The sequence below is a fragment of the Mobula hypostoma genome, chromosome 4 (genome assembly GCF_963921235.1).
Source record: "Mobula hypostoma chromosome 4, sMobHyp1.1, whole genome shotgun sequence".
In the NCBI taxonomy this organism is placed as follows: Eukaryota; Metazoa; Chordata; class Chondrichthyes; order Myliobatiformes; family Myliobatidae; genus Mobula; species Mobula hypostoma.
The window spans coordinates 187,391,638-187,404,437 of NC_086100.1; the positions used below are offsets into that span (position 1 = coordinate 187,391,638).

The window sequence follows — 12,800 nt, forward strand, 5'->3', positions numbered from 1 at the left end:
AGGTTGAGATTTCCCTCTGAATTAACTCCGATATCGCTTTCAAAGTCACCGGTGATTCAGTCGGAGGGAGATCCGTAGCTTTCGGTTTAACCGGAGGTTTACCATCCTTGCCGTCTTTCTCGTTCTTAGACATAGCAGATCTCAGTATCATCCAATTGTCAGAGAATTCAGTTTAATTCAAAGTATTGTAAGAGTTGATGCCTTAATGGTTAATTAAAGTATAGCTGACCATAGAGAAAAAAAACTCAGAGGTAATGGAGCGAGTCAAGAACGCGACTTCACTCCATGAGCGCTACCGGAAGTCCCTTGAATTTCCAGCATCTGCAGAATTCCTGTTGTTTACATAAATAATGAACTACAGAAATCCCAACACTGATCCCTGGGATACGTAACTAATCACAGTTGAAGATATGACATTCAACCATTATCCTCTGACCATCGATATAGGAATAGACTTAGGCCATTTCACTCAGCCATAATGGAATGGCAGAGCAAACTAGATGAGTTATTATCTCTCATAACCTCATTCGCCTGCCTTCTCCCTATAACCTTTGACACACTAACCAATCAAAAACCTATCAAGTTCCACTTTAAAAATACCAAAGGACTTCGCCTCCACTGCCACCTGGGGGAATGAATTCCATAGATTTACCACCATCTGGCTAAAGAAATTCCTCCTTAACTCTGTTCTAAATGGATGCCCCTCTAATCCAAGGCAATGCCCGATGGTCCTAGGCTCCCAAACTATAGGAAACATTCTTTGCACATAAATTCTATCTAGGCCTCTACCTCTACTTCCCGTCATTCAGTCAATTCTGAATCCACCTGGATAGTTCTTTCAAAATCCCATGCAACCTACTCTTCCAGATCAGTCTGTCACGTGGGGCTGTGTCAAAGGCCTTACTAAAGTCCCTATAGATAACATCCTGTGCCCTATCATCTACTCTCTTGGTTACTTGTTTTCAAACTCTGGAAAATTCATCAGACATTATCTCCCATGCACAAAACCATGTCCTGATCAGCCCTTGATTATCCAAGTGATGGCAGATATTGTCCCTCAGAATTCCCTCCAGTAACTTCCCTACAACTAAAGTCAAGCTCACTGGCCGGTCCTCACTACCCCTCTTGATCAATGGAACAATATTAGCCATCATTCAGCTTCTGGAACCTCACCAGTGGCTAACAACAAAGTATCTCTACAAGGGACTGTGTGGTTTCTTCTTGGGCCGCCAATAAAGTCCAGGGATGCACTTGGTCAGGCCCTGGGTATTTTCCAACTTTGATGTGCTTCAGGGCTGCAAGTACCTCCTTCCTCCTAATATGCATATCCATTACCTCACTACACTACACTAATTTCTTTGGCATCCATGATATTCTCCTCAGTAAAGACTGAGTAAAAATCTCAGCCATCTCCTGCAGCTCCACATATAGACAGTCTTGACAGTCTTTAAGTGGATCCAGTCTCCTCCTAGTCACCCTTTTGCTATTAATACATGTAACGGAAGAACCTCTTGGGATTATGTTTAAACCTGCCAGCAAATCCATCTCATACCTTCTTTTTACCCTTCAAAATTTCCTTCTTGTCTGCTCTGATATTCTTCAAGAGATTCTTTTGTACCCAGCTGCCTAAAAGTGTGTACACTTTATTCTTTTTCCTTATCAGAACCTCAATATCTCTCATCATATTTCCTCTTACTCCAATTAAACATTTTCCTGCCTTGTCCACTCCGATCCCTCTCCAATGCTATGGTAATGGAGGTAGAATTGTGGTCTACCCTATCTATAAACTCCACCCTATCTAAACTCCTCGCTCTAGGGACATGCCAATCAATATTTGGGAAATTAAAATCTCCCACCACGACAACCCTGGTATTATTGCACCATTCCAGAATATCTCCCTATCTGCTCCTCGATGTCCCTGTTACTATTGGGTGGCTATAAAAAACACCCAGTAGAGTTATTGACCCCTCTCTGTTTCTAACTTTCACCCACAAAGACTCAGTAGACAATTCCTCCATGACTTACTCATTTTCTGCAGCCGTGACCCTATCCCTGATCAACAGTGCCATGCATCCACCTCTTTTGCCTCCCTACCTGTCCTCTCTGAAACGTCTAAAGCCTGGCACTCTAAGTAGCCATTCCTGCCCCTGAGCCATCCAAGCCTCTGTAATGACCACAACATTATAGCTGATCCATGCTCTAAGCTCATCGGTTTTGTTCATGACACTCCTTGCATTAAAATAGGCACATCTCAAACCTTCGGTCTGAGCGCATCCCTTCTCTACCACCTGCCTATCCTCCCTGTCGCATTGTCTACAACCTTTCTCTATTTGTGAGCCAACCACTCCTTCCTCCGTCTCTTCAGTTCAGTTCCCACCCCCCATCAATCCTAGTTTGAACTCTCCCCAATAGCCTTAGCAAACCTCCCTGCCAGGATATTGTTCCTCCTCGGATTCAAGTGCAACCCATCCTTATTGTACAGTTCACATCTGCCCCAAAAGAGGTCCCAATGATCCAGAAATCTGAATCTCTGTGTTCTGCTCCAATCCCTCAGCCACGCATTTATCCTCCACTTAACTCTATTCCTATACTCACTGTCGCATGGCATAGGCAGTAATCCTGAGATTACTACCCTTGTGGTCCTGCTTCTCAGATTCTTTCCTAACTCCCTGTAGTCTGTTTTCAGGACCTCCTCCCTTTTCCTACCTATGTTGTTGGTACCGATATATACCACGAACTCTGGCTGTTCACCTTCCCACTTCAGGATATCGTGGACGCGATCAGAAACATCCCAGACTCTGGCACCTAGGAGGCAAACTACCATCTGTGCTTCTTTCCTGCGTCCACAGATTCACCTGTCTGACCCCCTAACTATAGAGTCCCCTATCACTGCTGCCATCCTCTTCCTTTCCCTACCCTTCTGAGCCACAAGGCCAAACTCTGTACCAAAGGCGTGGCCACTGTGGCTTCCCCCAGATAGGTTGTACGCCCCCCACCCCCCAAACAGTACTCAAACAGGAGTACTTATTGTTAAAGCGGACAGCTATAGGGGTACTCTCTAGTATCTGACTCTTGCCCTTCCCTCTCCTGACTGTTATCCACTTATCTGTTTTGCGAGGTCCAGGTGTGACTACTTGCCTATAGCTCCTATGCATCACCTCCTCACTTCCCCTGACCAGATGAAGGTCACCGAGCTACATCTTGGTGCACCTGGTGCAAATGTGGCCATCCAGGAGGCTTGGAGTCTCCCAGACATCCCACATCCGACACCCAGTACAGAACACTGGCCTTTCAGGCATACATCGTATTCCTACTCTTCACAAGTAACCTACCTCGCCTCGATGCATTATCACCAAAGCCCCATTGAGCCAAAACCCTCCTACTCTGACTCCCTCTACTCATGCGTCCACTCTATAAAGCTGTCTTCTTTTAAAATTCTTCCTGGCATATGAGTGAACACAGATTTTATTCAAAGTTGTAGCCAAGTGTAAACCACAAAATCATTCAGAATCTTACCCAAACAGAAGCCCTGGATGAACCATGAGATCCGCATTCTGTTGAGAGCCAAATCAGAGGCATTCAAGTATGGTGACCAAGAAGTTTACAAGAGGTCTAGGTACGACCTCTGAAAAGCTGTCTCACAGGTAAAGTAGCAATTCTGGACTAAACTTGAATCAATGAAGGATGCTCGGCAGTTGTGGCAGGACTTCAATGCTATCATCTCATACAAGTCACATAGGTGACAACAGGGCATTGCTTCCAGATGAGCTTAATGTGTTCTATGCTTGCTTTGACCATCAAAACATAGAGGCACCATCACCAACTCCCACAGCCCCTAATGATCCTGTGATTCCAGTCTCTGAGACCGATGCATTGTGCAGGAGGGTGAAACCACGGAAAGCAACTGGCCAAGATGGGATATGGGGTTAAGTGCTAAAGACCTGTGCTGATGAATTGTCTGGAGTGTCACTGAGATCATTAACCTCTCGCTTTGGTAGTCTGAGGTATCCACCTACTTCAGGCAGGCTTCAATTATACCGGTACCCAAGAACACAATAGCCTGCCTCAATGACTACCATTCAGTCACACTTGCATCCATGGTGATGAAGTGTTTTGAGAGACTGTTGATGAAATATATCAATTCCTGCCTGAGAAGCCACTTGTATCGGCTCCAAGTTGCCTACTGGCACAACAGTTCCACAGCAGATGCCATTTCATTGGCTCTACATTCAACCCTGGAATATTTGGGCCGCAAAGGTGTATGCATCAGGATGTTCTTAATCGATTACAGTTCAGCATTCAATACTATCATCCCCTCAAAACTAATCAATAAGCTACAAGATCTCAGCCTTAATACCTCCTTGTGCAATCGAGGCCTCGATTTCCTCACTTGCAGACCCTAGTCAGTTCAGATTGGCAACAATGGCGCCTCCACAATCTCCATCAGCACAGGTGCACCACAGGGCTGTGTGCTTAGACCCTTGCTCTGCTCGCTTTATACTTACGACTGTGAGGCTAAGCACAGCTCTAATGCCGTATTCAAGTTTGCTGATGACATCACTGTCGGTGGCCGAATAAAAGGTGGTAACATATCAGCGTATAGGAGGGAGGAGGTCATCATCAGGTTATCAGAGGTGGAGAGAGTCAGAAACTTTGGATTGCTTGGTGTTATCATTTCAAAGGACCTGTCCTGGGTCCAGCATGTAAGTAAAATTACGAAGAAAGCACGGTAGTGACTCTACTTCTTTAGGAGTTTATGAAGGTTCAACATAACATCTAAAACTGATAAAACTTCTAAAGATGTGTGGCGCACACTAAATTGACTGGCTGCATCATAGGCTGGTATGGCAACGCCAATGCCCTGAATGGAAAATCCAACAAAAAGTAGTAGATGCGTACCAGTCCATCAAGGGTAAAGCCCACCATAAGAGAGTAGAATCTTTCAACAGCGTACCTCCCACGACCCAGGTCATGCACTCTTCACAGTGCTGTCATCAGGAAAAAGACCATAAGACATAGGAGCAGAATTAGGCCATTATCAAGTCTGCCCCACCATTCAACCATGGCCGGTCTTTCTATCCCCTCCTCAGCCCCAAACCCCTGCCTCTTCCTGAAAACTTTGAAGCTGTGTCCAATCAAGAAACTATCAATCTCACCCAACGACCTGGCCTCCACAGCTGCATCTGGCAACAAATTCACCACCCTCTGGCTAAGGAAATTTCTCTGCAACTCTGTTTTAAAAAGATACCCCATGCTAAGGCTGTGCCCTCTTGACCAAGACTCCCCCACCAGGCCAAACATCCTTTCCACATCTACTCTGTCTAGCCTTTCAACGTTCAAAAGGTTTCAATGAGATACCCACCTTCTAAATTCCAGCGAGAACAGGCTCACAGCCGTCAAACATTCCTCATATGATAACCCTTTCATTCCTGGAATTATCCTTGTGATCCTCATCTGAACCCTCTCCAATGCCAGCACATCTCTTCTCAGATGAGGAGCCCAAAACTATACACAATACTCGAGGTGAGGCCTTAACAGTGCCTTATAAAACCTCAGCATCACACCCCTGTTCTTGCATTCTAGACCTCTTGAAATGAATGCTAACAATGCATTTGCCTTCCTCACCACTGACTCTACCTGCACCTTAACATTTAAGGTGTCCTGCAAAAGGACACTCAAGTCCCTTTGCATCTCAGATTTTTGGATTTTCTCCCCATTTAGAAAATAAGTCTGCACATTTATTTCTTCTACCAAACTGCATGGCCAAGCATTTTCCAACAATGTATTTCATGTCCATTCTGCTCATCTGTCTAAGTCCATCTGCAGCCTTCCTGTTTCCTCAACACTATCTGCCCCTCCCCCATCTTTGTATCATGTACAAAACTGGCAACAAAGTCATCTATTCCATCATTTAAATAACTGACATACAGCATAAAAAGAAGTCCCAACACTGACCCCTGCAGAACACCACGTCACTGGCAGCCAACCAGAAAAAGATCCTTTTATTCCCACTCGCTGCCTCTTACAATCAGCCAATGCTCTAACCATGCCAGTAACTTTCCTATAATACCATGGGCTCTTAACATGGTGTCATGTGTGACGCCAAGCAGAGCTACCGGACAGATGATGCTAATGAGAGAGGTAACGGAAGACAATGGAGAAACATTCAAAATGCTAATAAGAGAGAAGAGAGAGATTAACCAGAAAGAAACACAATTCAGATATTGACAGACCGGTTGCTTTGAACCTGAACTGTTTGAAGTTTGATGGACAGGTGATACCCCAGCAGGGGGATAAAAGAGCAGGATTGCTAAGGCATGAGACACGCCACGAGACCCTGGAAAGAGCAGTGTGCCCCCACAAGTTTGTGGGAGTTTGGAGGACCGGATCGCGGGAACAGATCAGAGACTCACAGGGTGTAAAGGTACGATCGGTGGGAACCTGGGGTGTGTGTCCGCCATTGCCTGGGTGTCGGGTTCACCACGGAAGAACAATCGTATCCAGAACGGAGGGGTCACAGTCGGTGACCACAGCGGGATTAAAAGACATCAAAAGGTCTGCCCGAAACCAACTGCGAAGACATCAAAAGGTCTGCCTGAAACCAGCTGCATCTCTCACTCTCTCTCCCCCCAACGGTACAACAGCAGCGACTACTTCGAACTGCACTAAACTGAACTGAACTCTGCTTCACTTAAGACTGATCATTTTACCCCCAGACTGCAATACAGCTTGGTTGATTCCTATTACCCTAGTTCTGTGTATATGTGTGTATTATCATTGCTAACCTGTTACATTTATATCCTTACGATTAGTGTACTGTATTACTTATTTCTTTAATAAAACTTTATTAGTTCCTAGTAATCACAGACTCCAACGAGCGTTCCATTTCTGCTGGTTTGGCAACCCAGTTACAGGGTACGTAACAGTGGTAAGTAGCCTCATGTTTGGCTCCTTGTCAAAGGTCTTCTGAAAATCCAAATATATAACATCCACTGCATCCCCTTGATCTATCCTACATGTAATCTCCTCAAAGAATTCCAACAGGATTTTCCCTTAAGGAAACCATGTTGACTTTGTCCTATCTTGTCCTGTGTCACCAAGTACTCCATAACCTTATTCTTAGCAACTAGGTCCAACATCTTCCCAACCACTGAGGTCAGGGTAACTGGTTTATAATTTCCTCTTTGCTCTCTCTCTCTCCTTTCTGAAAGAGGGGAGTGACATTTTCAATTTTCCATTCCTCTGGAACCATGCCAGATTTCAATAATTCTTGAAAGATCATTCATAATGCCTCCACAATCTCTATCATTACCTCTTTCAGAACCCTAAGGTGAAGTTTATTTGGTCCGGATGATGTATATCCCCTTTCAGCTTTTTGAGGACCTTCTCTCTTGTAATAGTAACTGCACTCACCTCTCTTCCCTCACACCCTTCAACATCTGACAAAATGCTAGTATCTTCCACAGTCAGGACTAGTGCAAATAGTTCATCTGCCATCTCCTTGTTCCCGTTATTATTTCTCCAGACTCATTTTCCAGTGGTCCTATATCCACTCTCATCTCTCTTTTATTTCTTATCTTCTTGAAAAAGCTTTTTCTATCCACCTTGACATTGTTTGCTAGTTTGTTTTCATATTTCATCTTTTCCCTCCTAATGATTCTTTTTGTTGCTTTCTATACATTTTTAAAAGATTCCCAAACCTGTATCTGTCTAGGTACCACATCCGATGTGGACTTTAGTGACCATGGTTTTCCATATAGATCTATCCTTCGTTTTTTTGGATGACTTCCATTTCCTCGATGTGTAGCTACCTGGCCGGGCTTTTGATGTACATAAGCCGAGGTCTTCCTCTAGGTTTGCTCCCCTCAATCTTTCCAGAGAGTATGAGTTTTTCTAGTTCATCTTTCCGCATGATGTGTCCTAGGAATCTGAGTTGCCTTTCTCTTATTGTTGGTATGAGTGATCGAACTGCTTGGGCTCTTCTGAGAACTTCTTCATTTGATATTTTTAACATTCTTCTGTAGAACCATAATTCAGCTGCTTCTAGTCTCTTTTCCATTGCTGGAGAAATGGTCCAGCATTCACTTCAATAAGTCAGGATAGAATAAATGTAGCACTGCAGTATTCTGTTTTTAGTGTACGTGCTCATCTTTCTATCTGCTAATATGATCTTCATTTTTTGGAAAGCTTCTTTCGCCATTGCTATTCCGTATTTGATATCTGTGTCGCACCTGCTATTACTTGTTATTAGGCTGCCAAGATATTTGAATTTGTTGACTTGTTTGATGTTTGTATTTCCGATCTTGATCACACATTGTGATCCTGCTAATTTTTGCTTTGTCATATGCCCTCTCTTTTGCTTTTACATTAGCTCTGACTTCCCTTGTCAGCCACGGTTGTAATGTTTTGCTATTTGAATATTTTACTTTTGGAATACATCTATCCTGCACCCTCCTCATTTTTCCCAGAAACTCAAGCCATTTTTGCTCTGCTGTCATCCCTGCCAGTATCTCCTTCCAATTTACTTTGGCCAACTCCTCTCTCATACCACTGTAATTTCCTTTATGCCACTGAAATACTGCTACGTCAGACTTTACTTTCTCTCTATCAAATTTCAAGCTGAACTCAATCATATTGTGATTATTGTATTCTAAGGGTTCCTTTACCTTAAGCTCCCTAATTGCCTCCAGTTCATTACATAACATCCAATCCAGTTTAGTTGATGCCCAAGTCAGCCCAAGGTGGTACAGGACTCTCAGGACTTACACCACCAGGTTCAGAGACAGTTATTACTGCTCAGTCATCAAGCTCCTGAACCAGAGAAGATAACTTCACTCAAATTCACTTGCCCCATCGCGGAACTGTTTCCACAACAGATGAACTCAATTTCAAGGACTTTTCATCTCATGTTAACAATATTTACTATTTATTATTATTATTTATTTTTTTCTTTCTTTTTCTGTTTGCACAGTCTGATGTCTTTTACATACTGGTTTTCTGCTCTGTTGGGTGCAGACTTTCATTGATTCTACAATGGTTATGGTATTTATTATGCCCACAAGAAAAATGAATCTCAGGGTTGTACACAGTGAATCTCAGGGTCATGCACAGTAGGTCATTTTGGTAGGTCAAATATGATGGCAGAATATAGTGTTAATGGTAAGACTCTTGGCAATGTGGAGGATCAGCGGGATCTTGGAGTCCGAGTCCATAGGACACTCAAAGCTGCTGCGCAGGTTGACTCTGTGGTTAAGAAAGCATACGGTGCATTGATCTTCATCAATCGTGGGATTGAGTTTAGGAGCCGAGAGGTAATGTTGCAGCTATACAGGACCCTGGTCAGACCCCTGTGCTCAGTTCTGGTCACCTCACTATAGGAAGGATGTAGAAACATAGAAAGGGTGCAGAGGAGATTTACAAGGATGTTGCCTGGATTGGGGAGCATGCCTTAAGAGAATAGGTTGCGTGAACTCGGTCTTTTTTCCTTGGAGTGACAGAGGATGAGAGGTGACCTGATAGAGGTGTATAAGATGATGAGAGGCATTAATCATGTGGATAGTCAGAGGCTTTTTCCCTGGGCTAGGATGGCTAGCACGAGAGGGCACAGTTTTAAGGTGCTTGGAAGAAGGTACAGAGAGGATGTCAAGGGTAAACTGTTTACACAGAGCGTGCTGAGTGTGTGGAATGAGCTGTCGGCAACAGTGGTGGAGGCAGACACAATAGGGTCTTTTAAAAGACTCCAGAAAAATAGAGGGCCATGGGTAACACTAGGTAATTTCTAAGTAAGGACATGTTTGGCACAGCTTTGTGGGTCAAAGGGCCTGTATTGTACTGTAAGTTTTCTATGTTTCTATGTATGTATTTTGATAATCAATTTACTTTGATCTTTGATCATTCAGATTCACGTGAAGGAACAGCACTCTGGAATCTGAAGATTTCTGCATGTGGACACGAAGTGAAAATGAATTAGACTCACTTGTTTGCCTCAAATCCAACTACATTCAGTGGCCAATTTAGTAGGTACACCTAATACCTACCTATTAATACAAATATCTTATCAGCCAATTATGTGGCAGCAACTCATTGGATAAAAGCATGAAGAAATGGTCAAGAGGTTCAGTTGCTGTTCAGACCAAGCATCTGAATACAGAAGAAATTTGATCGAAGTGACTATGACCTTGAAAAGATTGTTAGTGCCAGACGGGGTAGTTTGAGTATCTCATCAATTGCTGATCTCCTGGGATTTTCACAACAGTCTCTCAAGTTTACCGAGAATATACAGAGAAACAAAAGGCATCCAGTTGCAAACTCAAGTGCAGGAATCAAGGAGACTTCCACAATTAAAATAAAACTTAAGATTTATTACAGTGCTATGGCCTTGTTAATGAGAGAAGTCAGAGGACTGGTTCAAGCTGACAGGAAGGAGACAGTAACTCAAATAACCATGAGTTACAGAAGTGATAGCAGAAGAGCATCTCGGAAGTTTGTAATGTCAAACCTTGAAGTGGATGGACTACAGCAGAAGAACACAAACATATATTCAGTGCACACTCTGAGTGTATAATAGTGCTCAGTGACGCAAATGAAAAATGGCATTTAAGGAAGATCTGGATTATGCATTTCCACACGAAACCACACTTAATACAAGTTTTTAAAATGCAGCAGAACGGGGAAGGAGTTGAATAATGCCTGGTTGTTCTGAGCATTTATGATTTGTCATAATTCAACAATTATTTTGTAAGTTTCAGATTTCAGATTTAGATTTAATAATCACATACAGTGAAATGTGTCAAATGCATTAACAACCAACAGACTAAAAGGGGTTGGGGCAGCCTACAAGTGTTGTCACACATTCCAGCCCCACCACAGCACCCTCATACTGGAGTACTGCACATAAAACAGAACAACATCTATAAGTTCATTGATTAAATACTTGAAAGAACTAGATGAAAGTTAATGAAACTTTAATTATTGTAATTAACAGCATAGCATCAAATGCTTCCAAAAGGACAGGCACATACAGATTTATTATAGTGGATGTAAAATAATAAAATGTTATTACATAAAAGAAATTCTAACTCAGTCTCATTTTATGATGTTTATGTTTCAAAATATCCATATTACGTTAAGTATAAATTTTATATTTAAATACATGACATTATTTAGTTCAAAATCTATATTACTAAGGGTATGACTGAATGAGGAATTTCTGTGCTAATATATGTGATCAGTTTCAGGAAAAAGACTATGCAAGCCACCATAACATTAGTCACTACTTCATGAAATAAGCTAATGATAGCAAATTGCAGCAGAGTTTGCCATACAGCCATGCCTAACCATTCAACACGATCATTCTCAGTTCATCATCTACTTCACTGCCCTGTTCTGCCGTCTCCCATATCCTGGGATGCTTTTGCATTGTGAAGTGCACGAATCTCCTTCTTCAATATATTGAATAACTATGGATGAGCAAATTGCATGTCCATCACTCTCCAAGGGAAAAAAATCTCTTGTGATCTTGGTTCTAAATGGTACACCCCCCTGTGAACCTTAGGTCTGGACTCTTTATGGTTGTGGACTGATTGGAAGTAAGTATGGGAGGGTTGTCAGAGGCAAGCTCTTTACTCAGAGAGTGGTAAGTGAATGGAATGCCCGACCAAGGATGGTGGTAGAGGCATATATATTAGGGGAATTTAAGAAACTCTTAGATAGGCACTTGGATGATAGAAAAATGAAGGTTATGTGGGAAGGACAGGCTAGATTGATTTCAGAGCAAGTTAAAAGGTTGGCCTGTACTGTGTAGTATTTTATATTCGATGGATGTTTTTCAGCCATTATGAATATTGTCTCTGGACTGTTCTAGACCTCTTAGAACCTGGTTTTGTGAGCTCCTCTTTTAATGTTCTACCGAATATTAGCCCATCCTATCCAAAATCTCCTTATATATCAGTCCTGTCATCCTTGAAATTAGTCTGATAAACCTTTGACGCAATGGCAAAAGTCCTTTCTCACATAAGGAAACCAGAACTGCACTCAATATATTCCACATGGAGTTTCCCCAAAGCTCAGTGCAGCTGCAGCTTCTATGTCTAATCTTGTTCTGTAAAGCAGAATGCCTCATCTTATTTGGGTAAGTACATAGGTGCAGGTTGAAGTCAGCATGGTATATTCTTGGAATAAGCTTACCTCTCTCCTCCTTGATGCCCAACAGCTTTGCTTAATCTTCCAGACCACAGCGGCCACCAACAATAATGACAGAAAACAACTGTAAAGCAATGTTTTGAAAGAGACAGTCAACTCTGTGAAATACGTAAACTATAGCACATTTCAAGTTGGCAAGCATGGAATGTGACACCATCAAAGACCGAAGATCTGCTTAAGTCACTTGGTCCATAACAAGAAGTTTAGCCAATTTTAGAGGCCAAGAGCTCCATCATATCAAAATTATCACTTTTAATTTTCAAAAAGTTTTCAAAAGACTGCTTGAATCAATTATTTAAGTTTTATGACTATCAACCATTAAATAAATTTATGACATTTTCAAGTGAAACGCTGCTAATATTCCCCTGACTCCTATTCAAAATTTAGATAGGTACATTAAATCAGAATTAATTGCTGTAACACACATAAAATGCTGGAGAACTCAGCAGGTCAGGCAGCATCTAGGGAGAGGAATAAACAGTCAACACTTCAAGCCAAGATCTTTCACAGGACTGGAAAGGAAGGGGGCAGAAGCCAGAATAAAAAAGGTAGGAAAAGGAGAAGGAGCACAAGCTGGCAAGTGAAAGAAGTCAGACGAA

General features: G+C 42.4%; 2 protein-coding genes across 4 annotated transcripts in view; one reads left to right on the forward strand and one right to left on the reverse strand.

The window, feature by feature from the left end:
* Positions 1-12,800, forward strand: part of gfra4a (GDNF family receptor alpha 4a) — a 422,120-nt gene that overhangs the window by 357,796 nt on the left and 51,524 nt on the right. Inside the window, exon 10 of one of the 2 annotated variants that reach the window (XR_010017777.1) lies at positions 9,900-12,173. The exons of the other annotated variant lie outside the window; for it this stretch is intronic. The gene's annotated coding sequence lies outside the window, so the exon portion shown is untranslated. Of the gene's footprint in view, positions 1-9,899; positions 12,174-12,800 lie in introns of those variants that run through there. 2 annotated transcript variants of the gene reach the window in all.
* atrn (attractin) overlaps positions 1-12,800 on the reverse strand; it is a 415,178-nt gene that overhangs the window by 101,942 nt on the left and 300,436 nt on the right. For both annotated transcript variants that reach the window (XM_063047121.1, XM_063047122.1), the window contains exon 26: positions 12,187-12,265. In XM_063047121.1, coding sequence (XP_062903191.1) covers positions 12,187-12,265 — 79 coding nt within the window. The remainder of the gene's footprint in view (positions 1-12,186; positions 12,266-12,800) is intronic.